Consider the following 27,627-nt stretch of genomic DNA (forward strand, 5'->3'; position numbering starts at 1 on the left):
TGTAAATTGTTCCTTATTCAATTGTTTGGATTTTGGATTTGCACAAATAGAAAAGTGAAAACAAATCGAAAATTCAAACACAACTTAGTGGGCAACATATAGGGATTGTTGTTAATAACTTGTGATAGAATCTATTTTTTTTTTGTTTAATTCTATCAAAACTTCTGATTGTAGCATTTTATCATTGCACACTTAAGAGAGAGGGTGTCTGATTTAGTTGATGCATATGCAAATTGGAAGGATAAAAATATTAATTTAGCTAGCCTCTTAATGGAGTTCTACAATTCAAATTTCTATATAATATAAAAAAATAAAAAATAAAAAATTGCATATTTTGAGTTGTTTCAATTTTACATACTGGGTGGTTTGGGATGATCTAAATAAGTGTTTTGACTTTTTACGAAAAGATGTGCAGAAAGTAGAGAGATAATGTGATCCAAAAGAAAAATAGGTGGTAGCTCGAAATGGGTGAAGGTCGAATGGCCTGAAATTTGAAAACCACGTCGTTTTGCGATTTTCTTTTTTTTCTTCGTTGAACACAGGAGAACAGGGGAAGAGGAGGAGAGAGGGAGAAAGAGAGAGGAGAGGAAGGGCCAGTGCCTCCGCCGCAAGGAGCTCATCTCCTCCGCCGCCTCCGCCCGCCGTCCTCGTCGCAGCTCACAGCTCGTTCGTCGCCTCCGTCCGCCGTCGCAGCTCGCAGCTCGTCGCCTCCGCCCCCCGCCTCCGCCTCCAGCCCTAATAATTGGGTCCCCTCCAGTCCTTCTCCTCCTTCCTCCTCCTCATCCCTCCTCCTCCTCCTCCTTTCTTCCTCCTCCTCCTCTGATTTTCTACTTCTTCTGAAAAAAAAAAAAAAAAAAAAAAAAATGACACCAAAGGGAGGGGATGAACAGAGCTCTGTGTGTGTGTGTGAGTTTTCCAGAGGGAGGGAATGAACAGAGAGGGGTGGGTGTGCAAAGAAAAGGGGTGGGTGTACAAAGCAATTCGGGCCTTTCGACCCACGCCATTTCGAGCTACGAAATGGGGTTGGATCCAAAAAAGATAAAAAGTGTGTATTTATTAGTGCACCCCAAACGAGAATGTATATGGAAGTGAAAATAATTTTTTTTTTTTTTTTAAATGTTAACTAAATGAATCCTCATATTTTTTATGTTGAATTAGTTGAATGTACAACACCATATCATTATTATTTTTTATGTTAAGATATTTTTATGAAACATCTTTTTGAATTAGTTGAATGTATATGAAATTAAATTGAAATTGAAATTGAAAAGACATTTTTTGTGGTAACTAAGCTAATCGTCTTGATTGAAATGCTAGGACATGTTGAATTGTTATATTCATATTAAAGAAATATTTTGGTAATGATAACTGTTGGATTAGGACAGGTTGAGTTGTTATATAAGTAAACATTTAAGTAATTTGCCAAGCTAGATATGTAATGGTGGGTAGCCGGTTGCTTTTTCTTTGCAGGAAGTGAAATATCTTTCTTCAAAAATGGGATATGCGAAGGGATTGCTTTTCCGGATCTTTATGGTGGGCGATACTACCCTGCAGCTTCAATGTATACTCTTCCCAATCAACCAAATTGTGTTGTCAAGTTCAACTTTGGCCCGGATTTTGAATTCTTTCTGGAAGCTTTTGGCGACCGCACTGTCCCAAGACCCATGATTGAAGTTCCTTATCATGGCTATGATGGCAAAGTTGAGAATGGTGCGTCCAGTGAGAAGAAACATTAGCAATACAGCACCTTTTTAAGCAATTTATGATTGAAGTTCAGAATGGTTTCTTCAGTGAGATGAAACATTAGCAATTGAGCATTTTCAGCATATTTTTCCGATCATGGGTAAAGTTGGGGATGAATTCATGTTTGAATTATATTGTAATCTTGGAAAAAAAATTATGTTGTGTCTGGTAAATGAACCGTCGAGTGTTATAAACTCAAATTTTCTATGAAAACAGTAAAAGACTGATTGGTAGACTGCATGTGAATTTCAGAAAGATGTTGCATGACCTCAATGGTGCACTTTACAGTTCTAAATTTGATGTATTACTAGCTGTTATGCATTTTACATTTGCATTTATTGAGTTTTTTTAAATATGATTTTCTTCTCCTTTTCAGCCCTCGATTTTTCCTATTCGGGAGTGATAATATGTACAGTAACTCAGTTGTGCTCTTGCAGCGTTATGTTGTGTATCTGTTTCAGAAAAATATGAGCAAGACAAATTATCAATTCTTTCTCAACACTTGAGAAAACCAATTTGAATTTGTTTTCGTGCTCCTGTGACTAGTTTTACATATCGGATTTGAAACAATAATATTTGCATTAGGTTTTGTTTATTTAATTCTATGATGAAGTCTCTTTTTTCACTGACACGACCTTCATTCTCTTTACATTGCTTTCTTGCCATTTTGTTTTGGACATACAATGTTGAGCATATGCTGTTAACCCTAGTATCTCTTTGCCGTGACTGAGGAAGAGTGGTTGTGCATCCTAGTCCACTTGATCTTTTTTTCCCCTTTTTTTTTTTTTTTTTTTTTTTTTTTTTGTTGCCTATGTTTTGTTGGTTTTAATTTTTGAAAATGGATATTTTTTCCTTCCTTTGATTTTGGTCAATTCTTAACTTCTCTCCTGATGGCAGGTAATCCGTTGGCTTCCATCAGAATGCGCCCGACTCTGGAAGTGGTGAAAGAGCAAGATACTGAAGTTTTGGAAGCTGCCGATATAGCCAGTAAAGCATTTAAGCATGAGGAAAATGCTCAGGTTGGTTGATTGCACTTCCAAATGTAAAAAAATTGTATAAAGATATCTTAATATCCTGTCTTCTTATAATGGTTAAGGAATTTATATTGCATAAACTTGCTATATAGGTTGGATTCTGTAAGAGTGCCATATGTAGAAAATATTATAGTGGTGGAGGTCCACTGTTAACTTCAAAAATTCACCCGTGTTGCTTATCCTTGACTAAGCTAACTATTGTCAACACTGCAGTGTCTAGTATACCCGTTCTTACAACACTTGTTGGAAAAATGGTTTTTTTTTTGTGACTTTAATTAAAGATTAAAGTGGGTCCCAACCATCTATTATGTTGAGTCCAAGTAGGTCTAGATACTTTGCATTGAGATCTTTACACGACAGATAGAATGGTCAAAAACCATTGAGATTTGAATGAGAAATTACCTCATGAAGTTAACTTCATGGAAAAAAGGTAATGAAGTTTGTAACTCCTGCATTAATGGGGTTTGTAACTCCTACATTAATGGAGTTTGTAACTCCCGCCTTTATTGCAGAGGTTAATGGTGCATTATGAACAGCCATAAAGGCTGGAGGCTCTTCCTTTCTCCCCGATACATGTATAAATTGAGACCCTCCTGTCAAGTTTCAAACACAGAAATTTTTACTTCCATTTCACAAGTCAGTTTGCTTGAAAGTTCCTACAGTGAGAGAGTGCTGCCACTGTTTTGTTCGCTAAGCTAGACAGAGAGTGCTTCTGCCGCAGCTGGTTTTGACCGTCGTATCCTGGGAGACAGACGCCGGGATTCCTCAAGCACTCGACCAGTGAGGCGGCGAAATCTGTTTTAAGGAAACTGCTTCCGTGCAGGCTTCGGTTTCGTCTCTTTACCCTTTTATTGTTTTCTGTATTTCTGTTGAAATTTAGTTGTAATTATTAGCATGTGTTCTTAGTATATATATAATTTGATTTCTTCATAAATCTATTTATTTAATTTCAAAATTTGAACAACAACACTCACATCTCTTACAGAGGTATGCTAGAAAAGATCAAAAGAACAATGAAGGTGGTCTTAATCTTGAGTGACTCGTTTCTTATACTTCAAGGCCTAACGATGTCAGATTGGATGCCATGGTTGAAGTGGCTGATTTGCTATAAATAGGAGTTCGTGAAAATTTATTTTTTAAATTGTTACAATATAATGTATAGAGAGGTAGAATAGATTGTTGTGTATAGATTTTGTATATTACAAGCTATTATATAGGAGAGGTGTGAGGTAGGTGAGTGGTGGTAGTGGATGGTAGTGGAGGTGGTGGGTGGTAGTGGAGATGGTAAGTGTGTTAGGTTTAGTGGAGTGGATGTAGTGGGTTAGGTTAGTGGGTTAGGTTTAGTGTACATTAACAGCCCCCCTCAAATTCAAGGAGGATAGGAACTAACCAACTTGAGTTTGAAGAGAGTAACAAAACAGAAAAGTAAACTGATAAATAAAAAACAAAACAGGATAGGAGACACGGTATGGTCGTGTCGGACCGTTGTAGCAGACAGTTTACGGGGGTCATGTCGGACCGATGTAGCAGACACTGTGTGGTCGTGTCAGACCGTTGTAGAAGACAGTTTATGGGGTCATGTTGGACCGTTGTAGCAGGACAGTTTACGGGGTCATGTCGGACCGTTGTAGAAGACAGTTTACGGGGTCATGTCGGACCGATGTAGCAGCTGACCGGAATCAATGTCGGGACAGTTTATGGGGTCATGTCGGACCGATGTAGCAGACGCTGTGTGGTCGTGTCAGACCGATGTAGAAGACAGTTTATGGGGTCATGTCGGACCGGTGTAGCAGGACAGTTTACGGGGTCATGTCGGACCGTTGTAGAAGACAGTTTACGGGGTCATGTCGGACCGGTGTAGCAGGACAGTTTACGGGGTCATGTCGGACCGTTGTCGCACAGTGCGCCATGAGCGACTTATACATGATACTGTGTATAACCCCCCCTCAAACTCAAATAGGTGTGAAGATAAAAACCTATTTGAGGTTGAAAAGGGATGGATAAAGCTGACCGGTGTAGAAGACACTGTACGAGTGTGTATATAGGCTACCCAAAAGATATACATGGATGTAGATATCGAGCCCTCAAAAGTCGTGCCCTCAAAAGGTGTGCCCAATCTGTCAAAAGGCGTGCCATCAAAAGGCGTGCCCGATGCATCAAAAGGCGTGCCAGATATGATGGCGAGGCACGTGAGTGCCTTGGCTGGCGTGCCCGTTTGTCTGGCATCAAGAGGCGCGCGATGCGCGTGGCTGCCTCTGTGTCATGGTCTTTATAAACTGAAGCGGAGGAGACAGAAACTGAGACGGAAAAACTGAGAGAAACCTCTGAAAAATTCTTCGTTTTGCTGAGAAAGAGAGGCTGTAACACTGTTGTGCTGAGAGAGAGAGTCTGTAACACTCTGTTGTGAGAGAAAATGGCTTCGTCGTCCCGTGGTCTGCTGACTCTCTTTCCCGACCTCAACGAGTCCACAGGAGAGAGAACGGGTGCGGTGTCCCGTGAACCTCAACCAAACACCACTGGGTTTGCTCCGTTGAACTTTCTGATGCAGTCGGTGGAGCAAAAAATGGCAGTGCAAACGGATGTGGAGGCGAATCAGTATACTTTGAAGGCATGTGTGGAGTCCATGACGGCGGTCACAAACTTGTCGCACCGGCTGCAGAGTAAGACAAATGAGGTGCAGCAATTAAACTCCCAGCTGGCTCTGCTCCAACGCATGTATAAGGATGCGCGAGCAGAGATAAGCGTGCTAAGGGCAGAAAACAAGGAGCTGAAGCGGAAGGCCACTGTGATGTTCCGATTCGGAGGTCCGCCATATGCTGCAGTGGAGAAGCAGGGGGTAGTGATCATGCCCAGTGGAGTGGGAAACACGGAGGCAACACCGTCAAGGGCCGCTCAGGACGGAGGCAAGAAGAAGAGACCGGCGGCAGAGTAGAGAAGAAAAATCCCGCCTGTGGATGTGGGTGTTTGTGGTGGTTTTTGTTGTTTGTTTGTTTGTTTGTTTGTTTGCTTTTTTTTTTTTTTTTTTTTTTTGTGTAAAATTGTGATCGGGGTGATCCCGGCATGAATAAAGGAGTTTGGTGTGCAGTTTTGTTTGTTGTTTGTTTGTTTTTTTTTTTTTTTTTTTTTTTGTTTTGTTTTTGTTTTTGTTTTTTTTTTTTTTTTTTTTTGAAATATATATATAGATATATATGAAAAACGAAAATGAAAAATACGGGGATAAGAAGAAGATTGTTCAAAGTTCAAAGCTGCAGAGTGAAAGTGCCTAGGGAGAGAGCATTCAGGCAGAAAGAGAGCATTTGTTTTTTTTTTTTTTTTTTTAATTTTTTTTTTTTTATTTATTTATTTTTTTTTTTTATCAACCCTTCCACCCATACCCACACCTCTCTGTTTCTGTCAGTGAGCACATGGATTTGGAAGAGTGGGTGGATAATAAAAAATAAAAGAAGAGTGAGTGGATAATAAAAAATCAAAGCTGTATGTTTAAATAAAGGAAGAGTGGGTGGATAATAAAAAAATAAAAAGAAAGGGCGCATGATGGGTATGTGAAGTAGATAATAAAATAAAAGTGGGTTTAAAGAAAGTGAGGGATGTGGGCGGTGGATGAACAAAATAAATAAATAAAGAAATGAAAAGAAAAAAATAAATAAAGAAAGAAAGCAAGTGTTGAGTGTGTTGAGATGTTTTTATGTTATTTTATTTGGTTCACCGCCTCTGCGGTGTGTGTCCCCTCCATGTGCTGTGTCTCCTCCTTTCATCATACTACCCACTCTCTCTCTCTCTCTCTATCATCGACTCAGCCAAGTCTCAGACGGCATTAATGGCTTTGCCAAATCAGCAGACTGTTGATTATCCCAGTTTCAAGCTTGTAATTGTTGGTGATGGTGGAACAGCACATGAATTGTGGGTATGGACCTTCTGTTGGTATCTCAGCCGGAGATGAATTGTGGGCGGCTCGTTACATCCTAAGGCACAAAGAACATATTGCGGCTTATGGTGAAGGCAATGAGCGTCGTCTCACTGGTCGACATGAGACCGCCGACATCAACACCTTCTTATGGGGAGTTGCAAACCGTGGTGCATCGATTAGCCGGAAAAGGGTATTTTGAGGACAGGAGGCCTGCTTCGAATATGGATCCATATGTGGTTACTTCCATGATTGCAGAGACCACTCTGCTGTGGATGGGCAGACCGTGCGAGCTCGCTGATCGAGCGCAAGGAGCAGATCCACGTCTAGCGGTCGTATATGTGTGTGATCCACGTCTAGCGGTCGTCTATTGGAGGAAACAGTAGTGGAGTTTCAAGAACAATAGTTAAAGACAGGTTGAAGACGTTCAATATCCAGTTTGAGGAGCTTCATCAAAGACAGTCGCAATGGACAGTTCTTGACACTGAGTTGCGTGATAGCTCATAGGATGATTGAAGCCTTTATCAAGGAAAGGAACTTGAAGGTAAGTGTAGAGAATTTTAGCAGACTAGGTTGAGGTCCGGCGGGCGGCCAAGGCGAGGTTGCCGCCCGCCGGTGAAGCAAAAAATACTAGTTCTTAACCTTGCTCTGATACCATGTTACAATAATGTATAGAGAGGTAGAATAGATTGTTGTGTATAGATTTTGTATATTACAAGCTATTATATAGGAGAGGTGTGAGGTAGGTGAGTGGTGGTAGTGGATGGTAGTGGAGGTGGTGGGTGGTAGTGGAGATGGTAAGTGTGTTAGGTTTAGTGGAGTGGATGTAGTGGGTTAGGTTAGTGGGTTAGGTTTAGTGTACATTAACATAAATAATCAGAAATAATAATTGGAGCCATAAAATAGATGAAACTCAATATGCTAACACACTAGCAGAGTATATATTCCATGACATTATGGGAAAAAATAGATATATGATTCTAAGTGAATTATATTGAGCAAACTAGGGACGGGGACCCGATCCCCCGACCCTGATTAGAACGGGTTTTTTTCGAAAATTATCCCCACAGGGCCGGGGATGGTATTAAAAGGGGACGGTGATAGCTTTCCCAGACCCGGCCCCGCCCCGAACAGTCCCATATATATATATATATACTAGGGTATGCCCGTGCCTGAAGGCACGGTGAAAATACTGTTGGAATGAAAATGTAATTGAATATAAAAATGTTGGGTTAAATTGTAATTTATTTAATTTGTTGGGAAAAAAAATTTGAGGTGAAAATATAAATAGATGATCCGTATGGTTGTGGATTTTCAAATGAATTTTATAATTAGATTTTTGAAAAGAGTTTGTCAAACTCAAAATTTTGTTTGGTTGTATATGTTAAAAATTAAAAATAATTTTTACAAATTTAAAATTCAAAACTTACTTGGTTTTAGAGTTTCCAAAAATAGTTTGTAAAATTTTAATTTGTATTTTATTATTTTTAGTGAAATTTTTAATATTTTAATCAATATTTTTCACTTTTCAGATCCACTCAATTTAAATATTTTGCATTATAAAATTTAGAGAGATGGAAAAATTAAAAATGGTGATGACACAATTATTACCTTGGCCAAGAAAATGTGAAAATAGTGATGACACAAATGTAAACAAAGATCGTATGACAAAATATTTACTGTTGTAGTATTTTTGTTTATGTAACCCACTTGCAATTTGTAATAGAAAATAAGTATTTTATTATCCTGACCAATAACAGTACCCAAATAAATTTCTATATTCACATTTTTTTAGATAGTGAGTTTTGGTTGATATAAAGAAGAGAGATCTCATAGCTATAGTTTTGCATCAATTTTAATGTAAAGGTTGGTCAGTTTATTGTGCAAAAAATTAAATAAATGAAAAATAAATCAATTAAATAAATCAATTTAAACATAAAATTTTCAAATTTATAGGTAAACAAAATAGTGAAAAGTAAACACATAAATTCTACATAAAATTCAAGCAAAACAAAAGTATAAGATTTTAAACAAACAACAAAATGTAAGTCCCACAACACAGAAACATCTATATACGCCAGCCAATGTTCTGCAATAGAAAAAAAGTAAACAGCAAATTAAGCACACCAGCCAATGGTCTGCAATACAAAAAAAAATGCCAAATAACAATTTAAGCACCAGCCAATGCTTTGCAATACAAAAAAAATTCAAATAATTTTAAGCACACTAGCCAATGTTCTGTAATACAAAGAAAATGCAACACCCTTCCTGATAAAAAGATATATGGAGGCAAAAATTCAAATTCAACCAAATAAAAATATTATTAGTTTTCTTTAACCTAATTCAAGAGCATATTAGGAAGAAAAATTGGAATTGCGAATCGTACGATTCTAATAACAGAGCTTTATACAGAGTAAAAGAAAATAAATTTCATTAATTGTGTTTCATGTATAAATTGGAATGCTTTAATAGATGTCATAAATTGGCTTCATGAAGCAACAATAATACTATTCTTGAAAAACAGTTTAAGAATATATAAATTGGAATGCTTTAATAGATGTCATAAATTGGCTTCATGAAGCAACAATAATACTATTCTTGAAAAACAGTTTAAGAGAGCCTTTTTTTTTAAAAAAAATAAAATAAAATACCTTGGACTCGTCCAGAAACAGCCGGCACAAGCGGTTTAGCAGGTGACCTGAAAATCTGCAAATAACACCAATGTTAAGATATTGGGAATGAAAATTGCAGTGAGGATGAGGAGGAGATGAGGAGGAAAATAAAAAATGTAAAGGGGAGTAATGTAATAGGCTGAGAATTTTTGCCAAGTTTTTCAAAAGTGATCGTGTATTAGAATAGAGTGAATTGTATGCACAATACTATCAGGAAAAAAAAAAACAAAACAAAACAAAAAACAAAAACAAAACAAAAAAGGAAAGGGAAAGCCAAGGAGAAAAGCTCACTCCTTGCATACTTCTAATGGAGTTTTTTAAACTCCCCTATTAGACTGTTCAATTCATCAACAATAAATTTGGTTCACATGCATTTTCAACAAGGCATCTCACTAAAACACTTTTGTAATGCATGCAAGGACCTAAAAAACAATCAATAACATTTGAAATCTTATTCACATACTCTCAGATGAGTCTCATTTAAAACTCATTTGATTATCTATAAATATATTGTCTGAATTATTTTTGTTTCTTAGTTTTAAAATATATATATATATATATATATATCTATATATATTACATAACCAGTTACACTATTAAACATAAGTACAATAAATTTTCATTCCAAAAGTAACAATTCATCACCATATCTTTACTCTTCAATCCTCACAGAACCCAAATTGAAAGATCTATTAAAAAATTTCATCCTTTAATTCATAATAGGAAAGCCAAAATCGAGGATAAATATTTGTTCTCTACCAATATTTTTTTTTTCTTGGTAGTTTTTCTTTGATTTCTTTGGGATTCATATGTTTTAGTGGTCCTATCCCAATTGAAACCATGATTCTATCTTGACAGAAATGTGGTTATAACAAGATTCTTATTCTGAACCACAGAATCACAGTTCTAGAGCGGAATCATCACCTCAATAGAAAATTCATGCAACTAAGATTTGCAGAGCAGACCAAAATGGGTCTATAGAAAAAATCAAACCTAAGACCTAATATTAGGTGCTATCTTTGGGATGTCTACACAGAAGACCTTCATGTGTATGGTCACTTTGGTTTCAATGGGCTTGGGTTTCAATTCTTGGATGAATGTTCAAAAGAAAATTGTAGATTCAAATTTCAAGCCAAATTCTGCAAATATCATTCACCAGTTTTAATTGTTCCATCCACATTCTCCTGAATAATAAAACAGTGAACTCTTGGAATTGCATTCTTTGTTTGAATGAATTGACCCTGACAATATATCGAACTTTAGTTCAATAAGTTGAATAAATCCCTAGTAATCTTTCTGGAGATAATTAATTTTTTACAGTTGAGGTAAGGTTTTTTTTATTTGTTTTTTTTTTAAAAGTATATCTTTACTTATGTCTAAACTAAGAAACAATCAATAATTCACATACTCTCAGATGAGTCTCAGATATTTGCTGAAACATGGATATGTTTGTTTTGATAGACAATGAATTAAGAAAAGGAAAATTAACAGGGTGCAAACAGCCCCATGTCAATACTTTTCTGAAATCCTCATAGAAATACTTTTCTGCAAACAATCCCATTTCAATTACTCATAAAAATCTTATTCAATACTTTTCTGAAATCCTCATAGGTTTAGTTGATGAAACCCACAAATATGAACCTAAAATCGAAACTCATTTTATAGAAATCCAAAATCGAAATATAAACCCATTATAATCATTACAAAACCCATTATAATCATAATCGAAATATAAACCCATTACAAAACCAAAATCCAATTTTATAGAAATCAAAACCAAAATCGAACCCATCAATGAAATAGAAATATATAAACCTATCATATTTGCAACTAATTTCAAACGTACAAAAAGAAAATGTAAATTTTCAACCCATCATAAACCCACTTCAATGAAATCAAAATCCATCCTATATAATCGAAACATGGGAAAATGGAACCGAAATAGAAAATCCATCAATGAAATCAAAATCCATCATTAAAATCCATCAATATTTACAGAAATAGAAACCCATTTCATTGGTTAGAAGAGTGAAAGACCAGAGAAGAAACACATATGAAGAGTTGCTGGAGATTGCTAAAACCAGTGAGGAAAATGGAGAGTTGGTGGAGTATGTGAAGAGACACATTTTGGAGGGAAAAAGCTAAAACAAACAAATCAGAATTTTTTGCTTCAGAATTTTGATAAATATAATCTCAACCCTCCGAATTTTTTGCAGAGATAGAGTAAGTAAATTTTTTGCTTCGGAATTTTTTTTTTTTTTTTTTTTTTTTTTTGCTTCAGAAAAAAACAAACTGAAGGTAAAAAAAAATGTAAGCCATTGTTTAGCATTCGAACTGAAGGTGTGGATGACGGGATGATGAAAAAAAAAAACAGAGGAGAGAAAAGTGAGGAGAGAAGAGTGCCTTACCTAGTGATGGTGGAGAAGACAGTTTTCGATTGAGCTGTGTTCTTCCTTCTTCAGAGCTTTCTTCCTTCGATTGAGCTGTGTTCATTGATACATATGATGTAAAGAGTGGCTTAGCTGGTAAGTGCAGTGGGTTGGTGAGAATAGATAGGTAAACAAATCTCAGCCATTGAATTTTAGTCATTAATAAATCTAAACTATTGAAACTCTTTTTAATCTCAGCCATTATTTTTAAATTGGACAAATCTCAACCATTAAAGATAGTTTGTGAGAGAGACATTTTCAAAAATAAATATAAACTATTACTTTTTAAATTAGATAGATCTAAACCATTAATTTCAAAGTTATTTTCAAATGAACTCTCTATTGTTATATAGATATATATACACGTTTAGGCTGCTTTATATTATATATATATATATATATATATATGTTTAGGCTTTAGGCTTTATGATATATTATATATATATATTTTAGGCTGCCAGGTCGCAAGACTTGGTCAATGGTCAAGAATGAAAACACACACTCTCCCTCTCTCTCTCTTTTTCTTTCTTTCTTCTCCCTTTACTCTCTGTAAGAGATAAATGAACACCTTCCAGATTTAAGCCACGGAGAGCTCCTTCCAGATCTGAGCCACGACGGAGATAGATCGGCGACGGAGATCTACCGCCACTGGTCGCCCTCTAGCCCTCTCTAGTGTTCTTCCGATCTGATATATATATATATATATATATTCATATACATATACATATACACTATATCAACATCATTGAAATAGATATAGATATAGATATACATTTTGTTGTTGTTTGTGTTGATGATGATGATCATTGATGATGATTTTGTAGACTATAGTTGTTGTTGATGATGATGAGAGCCACTGTTTTGTTTTTTTTTTTGTTTTTTTTTTGGCCGGGGATTTTCGGGGTCGGGGAAATCCGATCCCCGTTAGGGGACGGAACCAGGGAGGATGATAGGTTCCCTATCAGAATCGGGGCCGGGGCTGGGAGAATTTTCACCATCAAGAATCGGGGACGGGAAGTGTGATCCCTAGCCCCGCCCTGCCCCGCCCCGTTGCCATTCCTAGAGCAAACCATGTTAAGGATTGACTTACCCTTCTTAATTCTTGTTTTTGTCACCATCCTAGTTATTACCAACACTCTTTGAACAATGTTAGGTGTCCCGAATTTTCATGGCTCGAATGATTCAATACGACGTCGTTTTGGGTGTAAACGACATCGTTTTGACACATTCGAACCACACAAATTCTGGCCATCAAGCATTTTTCGCACTTAGACTTGAGGACTTGTTGAAAGGAACTTGAACTTTGAAAGACATGCTGGTGATGTTGGAAGGTGGGTAAAGCTGAATCAGTATTGAAATATAAAGAGGGCACACTTGACTTGTATTGTGGATAATCCAAAATTGAACTTTCAAATAGGTGTTCTTGGGCTCTGCATAGGGGAGAATTTAAGTTTTGAAGTTGGAATAAGGATTACTTAAAACTCCAAGGAGAGAACCTAAGTGGCTTAGATTAGATGAGGTTGGGATGGTGAGTTTATGTCGAAGAGTGATGTTGAACACCACGCAAGGTTTTGTTGATGGACTTTTGATTATCTTTCTTGACTTTTGTTTCAAAATGGATGGCAATTTTTATACACACAAAAAGAGGTGACATCAAGTTGTTGCCTTCATAGAATAGTATACACACACACACAAATATAACTTTTTTTTCTGTCAAAATTTAATACAGTACTTAAAAAAAAAAAATGGATGGCTAGGAAATTTTGTGTGTATGCCGTGGACATTATATAATCTTATTAAGAGTTTATTTAAGTTTAAACTTTACATTATTTTGTCTTTGTTTTTTATTTCTATTTAGTTGAGCTCAAATTTTGTCTTGAGCCTTTCTCTTTGTCTTTAGATTTTGTACAAAGGGTGTACTCCCTTTTAGTAATATGTTCTTATACTTTCCGAAAAAATATATGGATTTTGAAGGTTAGTGTGCTCCTAGAGCGATTTTCTTGCAATTTATTATTATTTTTATTTTTAAAAAGTTATTTGGTGATATTGCAATTTGCTGGAGAGATTCCACATTAAGGGTGAAAAAAATGTATACAAATGTACATAAGGAAAATATATTAGTATATAGGGTTAATTACACTAATAATTCCTATAGTTTGAGATTTGTGTTCCTTTGGCTTTTTAATTATAACACATTTGACCTTAAATTTTGAATCTTGTTCTAAATAAAAACAATTGAAAATATCATTAGATTTTTCAAGGGTAAAATGGTCAATTTGATAAAATATAACCTTATTTGACAAAAATAAATATCAAAAAAATGTTTTTAATTTTTAAAATTTTTTTTTATTCATCAATGATAAAATTATGTAAAATTAATAAAAATTATATGATTAATTTTTAAAAATTAATTTTACATGATCATCATCTAAACACATAATAAAAATTAATTTAGTAAAAAATAAATAAATGTCTAAAAGATTTATCAATTTTACATAATTTTATTTTTAGTAGGTAGAAATAATTTTTAAAAATTCAAAAATATTTGTTTGACATTATTTTTGTCAAATTAGTTTATATTTTATCAAATTGACAATTTTACTCTTGAAAAATCTAATGATATTTTCAATTGTTTTTATTTGAAACAAGATTTAAAATTTAGGATCAAATATAAAGTCAGAGACCAAAATAACAGAGTCTCAAACTATAAGGACTATTTGTGTAATTTATCCTAGTATATATATACACACTTAAGATATTTTTATATGGTTTTTATTGGGTCTTCAATATTTTAGTTAGTTAAAATTCTTTAGTTTTCTATTTGTGAATCATATAGTTTTAGTTGATGGAAGAGAAGTGTAGCACTTTGTAAGTATCTATGTAGTTATTCTATTTATTGCAGTAATATTTTAAATAATTATTTATTGTCATTTTAAGATGTTTGCTTAACCCTTGTGAGGGTTGTGTGAGAATGTCTCCTCCATATCACCACCCTCTATCCATATTCTTCAATATTTCATTTTGTGAGTGATTTAAACTATTCATCTCATAATAATTTGTTTATGTATTTAACAATGTTTTGATGAAATTGATTTTTTGGGTAACACCTTGCTGAGATTACAATATGAATATTTCACGTTATCATTGCGAGCTTCAGATGAGTCATTGCTTGATTAGAGGATAACTACGCACGTAGTGCCCAACATATAATATAAATAAATTTAAATGCATCTTGTATTTAAATTATGCCAATTACAAAGGGGGATTAATAATAATAGCGACTCATGTTCCAATTCGTGAAAAACTTAAATCAACTTTGAACACATCTTAAAATTTGATAAATTTTTAAGTCAAATTTAAACAATTATTACTCAGCTCGTTTCAATTTATACTAAAAAAAGACAAGCTTGTGTAGCCCACTACTTGGCCCGTTCGTTTACAGCCCAAATTCAACCACATCAATCATGCATACTCCACAATAACAACGAAATTAACTTGCAAGCCCATGAATGTTTCTAACCAAGCAATAATTTCTCCTATTAGTTTGTCACTTACTTACAGTACGCAAGTCCAACTATTTCTCAGTAGCTTGACGTACACTAAAAACAATCATGTTTTACAGTAAACCTATCTTAAAGAGTAAGTTGGGCTCCACAAAAATTGTAATTTAGGGCTATGTCTATAAATAGAAGCATGATTTGATTGACTGACCGATCCATTGTGTCTTCTAGAGAGAGAGAGAGAGGAAAATAAAAATAAATCAATCCTCGAGTAAAAGTTTAGTCAAAACAAAACCTTGGGTGCAGAAGGAATATTAACACCTTTTCCTCTCCTGTTTCATTTTTGGATTACTCCTACAATAAACACTCAATGCAGCAACTTTAGAAGCATTCCCAACTCCATATGCCTTTCACTGGATCAAATCAAAGTCCAATGAAGCAATACCCCGGTATCACGATGACCTGCAAATAATAGTTAGACAACAGTGTGGACAAGTATTACTTAAAAAATATTTATCTAGATGAGCTTAATGATTTAATCCATGTTAAGTGGTCACGTGACTCACTTAAAGATGACTTCAGAAAATATACAGAAGAAGACAAAAATACCTCGATAAGACAAACAGATTGCACATAAAATAAGTCCCATGTTTGTTTAGTCTTGGAATTTGAAAATACCCTTCCTTTTTAACACCATAGTCATCAGAATTACATTGGCTATTAGCCTATATTAAGAACCAGTTAAAAGAATCAATAGCAGTTTCCTGAGATTCACCAGTTGATTCATCCACTTATGAGATGCACGGCAAGAAAATTACTTTTAGCACAAAGAAAAAAGTCAGTATCATACCTGGATATATTTTTTCATCCAGCTAACTTGCATCAACGTTGGAGGATGACTTCTTTTTTCTCTTGTGCTTGGGCTTCACTGCATCTATTAAAGTCTTCTTTCCATTTGTTTGTCCTCCAGTTCCCACTTCCCCATCTGCAGAAGGAGCCGGCTTAACATCCTCAATAAGTTGGTCTGGTTCTGTTTCAGATGGCTTCTCATGTCTTGATTCTTCTAGCTTCTTATTGGATGTTAACGCTCCTGCACATCACATTAAAGCACGTTAATTTCTACCTCATCATTGTTTTGTTTAATGTAAAGAAAGTTTAAACGCAACACCAACATGCAGGAATGAACATAGATCCCAAAACTAAAAATGGAAGCTGTCACAGAAGGCATTAAAAAAAACTTTTGAGAACAGCTAAACAAGAGTTTACTTTGTTCCCCAATTGACTTTCTACATACTGTATGCACATGCGGATAGAATATAGCAGATGTGATTATAAATAATTTATTGATTCACAAAGGGTACATAGTTACAGCAACAGAAAATACAGGTTCAATTGAAGAAAAGTTTGACTAGCTTCTTCATTTTTCAGATATCACAACCCAAAATTAGAATCAATGGGTTGACGAGTGTCAATATGGACAAAGACGTACAAGTAAGCAAGCCTGCTTACCATGAATGCCGAACAACGCATATTTATGTTGATTTACATAGGTAAGGTCGCATTCATTTGATGTTAATTCCTTCAATTTATGTTTAATTCTGTGGAAATCTCATTGTAAGGAATAACTTGGCAATCAACGTGGTGTTAAAGAGCTTTGGAGAGGCTTAGGAGCAAGGAAGAGATGAAATTAAGTTAGCACAGCACAATCGTGGAAGCTTCTAGAGAGTGCTATCGCGCCCATATCTAGCAGCCAACAGAAAATTGTCTAGAAAGCATGCTGTTGGAGAATGCTAGAGCACCCAATCTATCACACTAGTCTACTAGATGCACAGATGTATTGACAAGAATTGAGAAATAAATACAGGGGCATATAGGAACAAGGATAAGAAGCAACTGACACTTCTTCATTGGCAACCATTATTTTTTTAACCATACCACTTGAGATTATATAAAAAAGCAAAAAATAGATAACAATTTTGAAAGACCTGTGCAACATCAAGTGATCACATGCATCTCAGCCAACAAGACAACAATTAAATCCAGGAATATGGACTTGGGCCTTCCGCGACTAAGACCAACCAACCAAATCAGATAACTGTAAAGCTAATCAAAAAAAACATTTTCAAAGAAACACTAAAAGATAGAATGGCAATTGTTATGCTTTTAGGAATTGTTATAGAATTTAGATACCACGTGCAGCTAGAGAAGTTTTCAATGCATCAGGATCAATTCCCTTCGAGTATGGATCCCTGAAAAAGAAACCAACCTACTTAAAAATGAGAAACCATGTGCTAAGGAGAAATAGGAAAGGAAATTCAACACAATTTTTCCAGCTTAAAAAGCAAGCATGTGATACAGGGAAGAAAGGGCCAACAAACGATAGTTCAAGAACCATACTGTTGCAACTAGCATAGCAAAACTATTATGCCACTTACATATAAATAAACTGCCTTCACTAGCAAATGTAATTTCATTTTGATGTGCTTTTTGAGAACCATGGAAACTAGACATAGGCCTTGTTTGGGAACTAGAGTTTTTAGCCAAAAAGCCAAAAAGCCATTACAAATTATCAAATCATTCTCTCTACTAAAAAGCCACTAAAAAAAGCTAACTCCCAAACACCCCCTTTAGTCTAACAAGCATTTATAAAGCAAGCCCAGTTCGCATTTCATGGCAGTTTAAATGTTTTCCCTCACATAAGATATAGAATAATTATAAAATGGAAGGACTTGATTTCAATTTGTCAGTTGTCAAACTAGTCAGTTCCATTGTCTACAGCAGCTTTTTAACACCATGCTATGGTAAACAAAATTAAATGTATCATCAACATGAAAATCCAAGCTTTCTAATTTGCATGTTGTTTAAAAAGTTAATATGATGTTCCCAAAATAAATTTAAAAATTTAAAATGGAGTTCAGTAAATCATAAAGCAAGGTCCTAAATTTTTTTACAGAATAACATCATACCAACTTGAGGGCCCACCAATGAAACTCTTTGAATGGCCATCTTTCACGTTGATTCTGTCTTGCTCAGATGATTGGATTTCACCTTCCATGTTATTACTCTGACTAACACCACTTTCCTCTGATATCAACTTTAATCTTTCTACATGACGCCCTGACAAATCACCAACTCCTTTCTGATCTACGGATTGATTCTTGGTCACCAACTTAGCACCGGGTCCATTAACATCCAAAGCAGCAGAAGATGAGTGACGTTTAATCTTCCGCAATGCCCTTTCGGTGTTGTACGATTCAACCTGCAGAAGTTGACATAGGAAAATTAGGCATGATGAAGATCTATCAATTCAATGAGTAGTGAGATGGTATCAGAAATGATCACTTTCACAGGAGACAAATGTCATCAACATGACCTCTTTTCCGCTCCACACATGAAATGAACTGCTGTGTGAAAAACTGCTATTTCACATTCAAAAAACCAACCCTTATATAATTCTTAAAGAAAACACATGTACAATGTGTGAACATGCACTTATCTTTAGGAAGTTATCTTAGATGTTAGTAGCAGAGCCTTACAGTGGTGAAAGCTCAACTCTTGCATTCACATATTAAGGTTTTGTGGATTGAATTCAAACCTAAATTCTGCAGCTTCCCATAAACCCGACACAAGCATGCCCTTATCCAACCCATGTGGATCAGCTAGATGGATCCTTTTTCATCAACACCCTACCGTCCAATGCCCAAGAGATGCTTTACCATAAGATATACGTACTGTGTACTATATAGACTAGAAAAGGAAAGGAATTTGTTGATATAAGGGAAAAAATACACAAGGCATGAATGTATAAAAACTTCATTCTTTAAACTGGGAACTGTTTTTACTAATGAAACATAAATGCAACAGCCAATAACTTTTTATTTCCTAGGAATCTTGTGTTACAGCCTTGAGTTTATTTTAAGAGCACGCCACCTTCTTAGAAGTGTCCGTGCTTCGAAGATGACAGCAATGACAAAGTCCAAACCCAGCTATATATTTAACCAATCAATAATTTTACATGATGTACAAACCATGCATAATGAAAGAACACATGAATGGAAACAAAATATCAAATAAAAAATTTCTAACGGGAAAAACTCACAGCATTCTTAATCTTGCTTGTGACATCAGCAGCCTTCACAGAAGCAATTCTTAAACACTGTATAATGACATTCTGCATGACACCCGCTCCTCCAGCTTTTTGAATCGCACAAACATCCCCATTTGTATTAAGTGTAGCAATCATTCTTCCACTCATAACAGCCTCTTCATTATGGGTTGGGTCTATTACCTACGCAACCCTAATTATATTAGAAAGCAAACCTAACACCTGGAACTGAATAATAAATGAATTTTCTTTCATAACTAGAGACCGAAATACTTTTAGGAGTTAGTTTGCCTACCACAATGTTATCATTACCGAAAAACCCAAACGTTACAGCTATGGGGAGATGATGTATTATCAAAGGAAGTGGCTCCCTCACCTGTCAAAAAGAAATAAATGTTAAACCAGCTATACGTTAAAGATGTATAGGGAAGAACAATTCGTTATAGGTACCAAAATGATTTAATAGCCCACTAGGAGAGAGAGGCATCTTGTGTAATTACTTCATTGCAAATATTTTTAATCATTAGTAACAGCATTACATGGACTAAAGCTATACCAAACATTCTAGCATAGATTCTCAACATAAAATAAAATAAAAAGCATAAGCAATCTCAATAAGCTACACCAAACAAACTCAATTAAGACTCAAATCAATAACAAAATTAGATACACTGCAGCAAAATCAACTAAAACAATCAAGCTTTAGTAACATTGCCCTTTATAGGCCATAGACATACACTCCAAATTGTGTCTACAGCCAAGTTGCAGCCTTACAAGACCAGGGTGGGAGATCCTGAATGTTTGAATTTTTAACTGCTCTATTGATTTATCAGAAAATCAATCAATTACAGTTACGTTAAAAGATTAGTTGCACAGGTATAAAGAGACATAGAATATATTTTGAGACTACAATAAAGGCTTGTTGAATTTGCGAGACAAGCAAGTTTCTTAGGTAATTGAAACATCGCATTGTGGGCCTAAAATCAGAACATTCTTACATATGTTTACAGTTATCATTTAAAAAACTAAGGTTAAATGTTTACAACATCAAGTACATTGAAATCTTATTTCTAAAAAGAACATAAATAAGTGAAGCAGCGGACACCTCAGGTTGATGAATTATCACTTCCTGACCATCTTCTCCACCTAATGTACACTCAGGCCGCCGGAATGTCATGAGAGCAGCCAAAGCAGCAATATTGGCAGTATCAACAAGATTTCTGTTTTCATGATCAAGAAAGAGGAAAAGATTGTCACGCTGACATAAAGTCAGAAAAAATAGAAGATACTGACTTCGATTTACAAATATATTACAATTTACCCCCCATTGTCTAGAATGTGAAGATCAATGCGAATGGCCCACACTAGCTTCCCAGCAATAACACAAAGTGATTCCATGTCTACAGCTCGACTTTCCCTGCAAGATATTTCATTTCAATACAAAACCCTACCAAATATGTTTACAATAGGCATAATAGGAGGCCATTACTTCAAAGCAAGTTTTGCATTCATATGTTATTAACTACTAACTAGTGAATTTAAAACTATAAAATAAAATTTACAATTTTCAAGCAATTTAGGGTTGTGATTCTTTACAAATTGTAAGAATCAACGAGAAAAAAGTAAGAAAAGATCTTGAGCATGTTCAAAATAACATGATTTCATTGGATTATTTATTTATTTTTTTTGGTTTGATCAACAACAAAGCATGATTTCATCGTAATGAACAAGAACATGCACTGAAATTCCGAAATTTCGAAATTTTGGTATCTTTCATGATTGCCAAATGCTTTCATAAGCTCCCGTGTCAAAACTATTTGGAGAAAAAGGCTTTAAGAGCTTAGCCACAAAAAAAATAACTAAATAAATAGAATTACACTCGAGCATGGCCCATTCTGTTTCGGAAAAATTAAATATGTATACAAAGATAAAAATAAAAATAAAAAACACCTCAAACCACGGTCTATTATACGTCCCAACTCCACAGCAGCTTCTCCAGGACGACCTGCTTCAAAGGAAGGATCAGCCATTGGAGAGAACTCGGTGAATATTGAAAGGGACCCTTCATTTGGCCTATCTCGATAAGGTTGAACTAGTTGGGAAGTTACAAATCCCATAACATGAGTCTGACCAAGCTGCACCTCTGATGAACCATCTTCCCTACAAATTGTGGCATAATTTTAAGGCTATCCATTTGCACAATTGTCTCATTTCAACAAGCAAGAAGGGCAATGTCAAAACCACAATAACAACAATACCAAATGCAATGATAATAATATAACATTTAATCATCCAAGAACTCTGTTTGATTTGATAAACAAAATAACATCATCCATCAAAGCAGCTAGGAGGATTTCACACATACACTGATTATTGAACAAAAGGACTGGGTCCTTAAACTAACCATTCAAAACATTTGGGAGAAGGAGCAGTTGACTAATTAAATCATTGGCAAATCTCTTCCCAAGTCAATTGATATACACAAACAAAGGCCGCGTTTGGGAAGTGGCTATTTTAGTTTTTGTGTTTGGGAAGATAAGATTGATTTTTATTTGAGTTGTTATATTGAAAAGTGTGTTGAAATGATATTTGAGGTTGAAATGACAAATTTGTCCCTAATCTCATTTTTTTCAAAATTAGTGTAAAGGGGCAAAAGTGTCATTTTGTACCGGTGGGACAGCCATCAAGTGACAGGGGCGGGCTGCAGAGCCTATGTTCTATAGGCTGCAGAGCTATTTTCTTTTTTTTCTTTTTTTTTATAGTTATATCAATGGTTTAGCTACAGTGGTAGGCTAAATGGCTTTTTTTCATCCTGAGGCTATAATAGCCTACTTGAGGACTTCCCAAACACCGCCAAAAGCATCTTAATCTCTAGAAGCTAAAACATAGCTGCACAACTTTATAAATCTCCATTAACATAGGCGGACTGCCACATTAACAATCCTTACCTACCAAACTTGATAGTAAGCCGTCTATAATCAAATGGACGGCGACCATCAACTCTAAGGTCCGATAGTAAAGCAGTCTCGATGAATTTCTTCTCATTAACAGTCATCCTCAAGGTATTAGCCAATCTCTGCTCCATTTTTAGTTCTGCAAAAAATAACCCCCAAACCAAACCAAACATATTTAACAAATACGTACAACAATATACAATGCAAGCAAGCATGCATCCAATACAAATGTAAACAAACAATTTCCAAATAGTTCTACAAGGCATCTCTAATCCTTGACTCAAACCCTATATATCAAATTTATAAATTTGGCTAAAAATCGCCCTCCTTTATTCAAACTCGTACCAAATTGAATCAAATTTACAACTCTATTATTCCTGATGCGTTTAATCAAAGTTTAAAGGAAAGAACACAAAAATTCAAAATATTAGGGAGGGCGGGTTGGGTCATGGACTCACTGACTCAGAGGAGGTGGTGGTGGGAAGTGGCAACGTAGGAGAGATTGCAGTACCTGGAGTGGTGGCTGTCGAGTGCTCCGCTGCCGGAGAAAATTCATCCAATGAGCTGTGTCGTTTACGAATTTCGAACGGAGTGAGAGGTGAGGCCTTGAAACCGAACGGCTGAAGGTGAGAGGTGAGGGAATGAGAGAAACCTAACCCTAATGACAATATATATGTATATATATGGCCTTATAAACCGGCAACGAGAGGTGAGGCCATCGGCGGCGTGAGCAGGTAGAGGGGTAAGGAGAGGTGAGAGCCGCTATCTCTAAGCGAATTAGGTTTACACTATGTTTGGGAACTAGGAGAAAAATAAATGAATTGAATCGTTCAGTTATTTTTCTCTCATTTTTATTTGAATAAGTATACCATTTATCTATTTATCTATATCTACCAATACTATCTAAGGCAATGATAGAGACCACTAAAAGTGGTGCTCTAAGGTAACCATTAATGATGTGGCATCTATTTTTTTTTTTTTAAAAAAAAAAAGACACAACAACATTGTAGCAGTGGGTGGGACCCACTGCCACATCATTAGTGATGGCACTAATTAGTACTTACTCATTTTCCTACTATCTATATAAGTAAATGTAGTAACACCCTCCTTTCACATGACTTCCTCTCTCACATGTCTCTCTTCCCTATGAAGCATGGACACGTCAAATTTGATGTCGTGGCAGTGTCGGACACGGCGACACGCCGGGGATACGTATGGGACACGCCAGTTGGCGTGTCCTTTTAATTTAATTCTTTTTTTGCAGAAGACACGGCGGAGACATGACGAGACACGCGTGTCCACCAAATCTGGACACGCGTGTCCAAATCTGGACAAACAGGAGAGAAGACAAAGAGTAAAGGAGAAGAGAAAGAAACCTGGTCGGCGAGAGGATCCTGATCAACGACCTCAAACCAATCGACTTCGATGACCTAGAAAAGAAATCGACTTCGGTGACCTTTGAACCAGTCGACTTCGATGACCTTCGAACCAGTCAAACCAGTCGATGACCTCCATCCAATCGCGTCTCTCACTCGATTGCCTCTTCGACCAGATCGCGTCTCTCGCCTTCTCGCCTTTTCATCTTCTCTCTCTCTCTCTCTCTCTCTCTCTCTCTCTCGCCTTTTGGCCTCCTCTGTCTTATCTTATACATATAAGTGTATAGAACATATAAGATATAATACTTATAATACTTATATTATAACACATATTTTGTATTTTATATATTTATACATATTAATAAAAAAAAATACATATATAATATAAAATAAAATAAAATAAATTAATAAAAGCACATTATTTAAAAAATAAATTAAATAATTAATATGTATTAAAATAAAAATATTTATAAAAAAAAATATTTGTCGTGTCCCCCGCCTTGTCCGTGTCCTCATTTTTTGAAAATTATCATATCCCGTGTCCGTGTCCGTGCTTCATAGCTTATATATAGTTACACTAGTAGGAATGGCAACGGAGCGGGGCGGGGTGGGGCAGGGTGGGGCCGGGGATTACACTCCCCGTTCCCGATCCCCGAAGCAAAAGAAATCCCCGTCCCCGTCCCCGATCCCCGACGGGGACCCTATCACCCCTACCGACCCCGCCCCCTAACGGGGATCGGGTTTCCCCGACCCTGAAAAATCCCCGACCATTTTTTTTTTTTTTTTAATTTTGCAACTCTCATTTTATTTTTTATTTTTTTTTGAGGCAAATAAAAATAATATATATAAAAACATAATGCAACAATATCCAAACATAAACATCCAAATAAATAAGGCAACATAACAGCACGAAGGGTACTCGCACACTGTAACAAAGGGTAATCTCACACAATGGGTAATCTCACACACTGTACATGAGCAGCATAACAATAGCACAACCAATAGCATAAGACCTATAACTGAGCACAAAAGAAAATATAGGAGAACTAACAAAAAAAATACTCAAACAATATAGAACACTCATCTCTCAACCCACAACCAATAAATCCCTCAAAATAATACATGCAACATAATATATCAAATGTCCAACCAAAAAAATAAAAAAACCAAAAAAAGAAATAGTAACATTAGTCTATTACAACATGGAACAATAGTTATTCAAATAAAACATATAACATCAATGACAATGTTTTAGAACAACATTAGGATGGTCCATCATTTTCATAATCTGTAACTCCCTGCTCTTGTAACGCTTGTCTTGGAGAACCTTCTTGATAGCGACAATCTCTCTGTCGACCACCAATAGTTGTTCTTCAGCACCCACACCATCAATTATATCCAATTCACTGTCCTACAATTGATTAATGACCTCCTTTCTTTAGTGAAATAGCAAGCGTACACTATCAAATACAGCAAAAACAAATGTTCCTTATCTTGGTCCAAGCTTTGTACCTATCAACTAAACATTTTATAGGCAAAATGCCCTTATACATGATTAAAATGCTTCAATACAATACTAAAATTGTTCAAGATTCTCCATTTTGAGAACCAAACAGAGATTATCAACACACATCCATGACAAAATCAACACACATCCATATCAACACACATTGAGATTATCAACACACATCCATATGAACATACATCCATACCCTAAATTATCAACACACATTTTGGGACTCAGTTTATGTGTATCCATGACAAAATGGAAAATTAAAAAAATAAAATATCCAAACTCACAGCCACTGTTTATACTAATCAATGATTCCAATCAAACAGAAAAGAAACCACTGATTTTAAGCTTAGATTGTACTCATTCAAACAAGATATTTACTAATTATTAATTTGTCATCAATCAATAAGAAATATATATATTCATTGGAATTGAGTGTGGGACAAGTTCAATTTAATTAATTTAAATAACAATTTTCAAATCTATAATAAAGATTATCAATATTTCCAGACCCATTCCTAAGAACAGATCACACCAATTGCAGTTAGTTAATAATTGATGCGGAAGGAAACGACAGCAACTACTTTAAGCATGGTCAAGAAAAATTCTATTAAATTTTCCTGGAAAATCCTCTAGTTTCCTTTTGACTGAAAACATAAAAAACAAATCAACCAACTTTCCATGACACATATATAATCAGATAAACCCAGAAAGGAAACTTGAAATTAATTCATACATGAACACAAACCAACACTAAAAACACAAGAAAAGCAGAGCAATTTAAAGCTTTTGACATGAAACGATTCTACTTCTTATCGTAACAGCTTTGATAAACTGAAAACAGGTTCTTAAAGCAAATTTATGGTTTCAGAAAGCAGAACCCACAATTGTTTTGACCCATAAATTGGAATTAAACAAATACGCATTTACCATGTGATTAAATAACAATCTCTCCATGTTCAGAACGGTCAATGGTATCGCAACTCATGGATTTAAAAAAAAAAAGATAAGAAATGAAAACTAGTGATTAAACAAGAAAGCGAAATGGTAAAAAAAAAACAAATTTAAAAATGCAAAGAAAAAAGTCAGGTGAGAGAGACATTCGAAACAAGCATTGAAGAGCTTACCAGATCGATTGTTTCTCTATCTCCAAAAAAAATCCAAAAATATTGTTGGAGACCTCTGCTGTCTAGGACATCGAACTCAACTGAGTAAAAAAAAACAAAAAAACAATAGACATAAGCATAAAAGATGAGATTTTAGAGATAGGTATTTGGGGAAATAGATTGATTACTTTGGAGACACCTTGTTCACCAGCGGCGACGCCTTGTTCTGGCCGAGATCGAAAACCCTAACCACAGCTCTCTCTGGCCAAAGACAGCGGAGGAGTAGGGAGATCGGCGGTGATGAGATGAGGGAGAGGAGGACAGCGGAGGAGGGGGAGAGGAGGACGACGGAGGGAGATCGGTGGAGGGAGGGAGAGAGAGAGAGAGAGAGACCGAGAGAGAGAGGAGAGATGAGAGGCGGTGTGTGAGTGAGTTGTGTGAGAGTGAGTTGTGTTTTAGGGTTTGGCTTGGTTTAAAAATAGTATAGATATTTCAAATAAAAAAAAGTAGACACGTGATAATATAAGAAATAAAGGCCGTGTTTGGTTGTGCTTTTGAAATGTGATTCTACATGCTAGTTTCAGTTTCATGTTTGGTAGGAATTTTAGAATTAATTTTTCAAAACTCTGTCGAAAGTTCTGTCCATTCTGCGCGTTTCTTGTACATTCTGCGCGTTTCTTGTATTTTTTTTTGCCAAGGAAAGACCGCCCGGTCGTCCCTGGGGACATCCACCCGGATGTCCTCTGTTGTACAGTTTTTCTTTTTTTTTTTTTGCAATTGATTTATATAATTGGGAAAAATATTTTCTGAAATTTTTTTAATTTTTAATGTGCTTTAAAATAATTTTGAGTTGTATGTTTAGTTAGGAGTTGTAAATTTTTATATCACATATCAAATATCATATCAATAATTTCCCACTCAAATCAAACCTCTTTTCCAAAACTATTTTCAAAACTCTTTACCAAACAAATTTTCTACACTCAAATCATAATTCTACAACACAAACTCAAAATACAACTCATACTCTCAAATCACATTTACAAAACACAACCAAACACAACCAAAGGTTTTAAGACACTATGAGGGGTGTTCACTTTATAGATAGATAGATAGGGTACAATAGTAATTTTATATCGGGAAATCGGGGACGAGGCTCGGACCGGGGTTGGGTTGGAGACGGGGTTGGGAAATGTTTCACCATCCCCGGCCCGGAATTTATCGGGGGTTCAATTCCGAATACCATCTCCGACTCGTCGGCAGTATTTTTCGGGAAAAACCCGTTAAAATCGGG

At 35.6% G+C, this 27,627-nt stretch overlaps 1 protein-coding gene, 1 long non-coding RNA gene and 1 other non-coding gene across 23 annotated transcripts; 1 reads left to right on the forward strand and 2 right to left on the reverse strand.

The window, feature by feature from the left end:
• Window positions 1-1,475: 1,475 nt before the first annotated feature.
• Window positions 1,476-2,956, forward strand: LOC114257200 (uncharacterized). The gene is made up of 2 exons (XR_014364642.1): window positions 1,476-1,710; window positions 2,641-2,956. It is a non-coding gene; the product is annotated as an uncharacterized LOC114257200 (transcript).
• A 5,653-nt stretch (window positions 2,957-8,609) lies between these two features.
• LOC145822835 (uncharacterized) lies at window positions 8,610-13,528 on the reverse strand. Its single transcript, XR_014364651.1, has 2 exons — window positions 11,762-13,528; window positions 8,610-9,387 (listed from the first exon to the last, which is right to left on the reverse strand). It is a non-coding gene; the product is annotated as an uncharacterized LOC145822835 (long non-coding RNA).
• A 1,764-nt stretch (window positions 13,529-15,292) lies between these two features.
• On the reverse strand, window positions 15,293-26,834 carry LOC114257171 (exosome complex component RRP45A). 21 transcript variants are annotated; one of them, XR_014364644.1, is made up of 14 exons: window positions 26,536-26,793; window positions 26,358-26,437; window positions 24,979-25,128; window positions 22,336-22,480; window positions 21,338-21,547; window positions 20,709-20,804; window positions 20,493-20,607; window positions 19,683-19,763; window positions 19,382-19,570; window positions 18,249-18,541; window positions 17,473-17,531; window positions 17,268-17,350; window positions 16,133-16,372; window positions 15,293-15,744 (listed from the first exon to the last, which is right to left on the reverse strand). XR_014364644.1 is itself a non-coding variant. In XM_082921135.1 (13 exons), exons 4-12 carry the CDS (start codon window positions 22,470-22,472, stop codon window positions 16,155-16,157), a joined length of 1,398 nt encoding a protein of 465 aa, XP_082777261.1. In that variant the 5' UTR covers window positions 22,473-22,480; window positions 24,979-25,128; window positions 26,358-26,437; window positions 26,536-26,793; the 3' UTR covers window positions 15,293-15,744; window positions 16,133-16,154. The 21 variants fall into 21 exon arrangements, 13 of the variants coding, with proteins under 13 accessions (XP_082777261.1, XP_082777258.1, XP_082777270.1 ...); XR_014364647.1 differs by having other exon boundaries at window positions 17,268-17,377; XR_014364649.1 differs by having other exon boundaries at window positions 17,268-17,377; window positions 26,525-26,793.
• Window positions 26,835-27,627: the final 793 nt, after the last annotated feature.

The sequence above is a fragment of the Camellia sinensis genome, chromosome 3 (assembly GCF_055761805.1).
Source record: "Camellia sinensis isolate YWXY chromosome 3, ASM5576180v1, whole genome shotgun sequence".
NCBI lineage: Eukaryota > Viridiplantae > Streptophyta > Magnoliopsida > Ericales > Theaceae > Camellia > Camellia sinensis.

What these genes read in the sequence shown, in the direction of transcription:
- LOC114257171 (XM_082921132.1), bottom strand. Translation starts at nt 25,106, where the DNA reads ATGGTGTGGGTGCTGAAGAACAACTATTGGTGGTCGACAGAGAGATTG. An exon ending in TGATAATTCATCAACCTGAG is followed by an intron (nt 19,764 to 20,492) that starts GTGTCCGCTGCT and finishes TCTTTTTGACAG; the next exon opens with GTGAGGGAGCCACTTCCTTT. An exon ending in AACTTCTCTAGCTGCACGTG is followed by an intron (nt 16,373 to 17,472) that starts GTATCTAAATTC and finishes TGTGATGTGCAG; the next exon opens with GAGCGTTAACATCCAATAAG.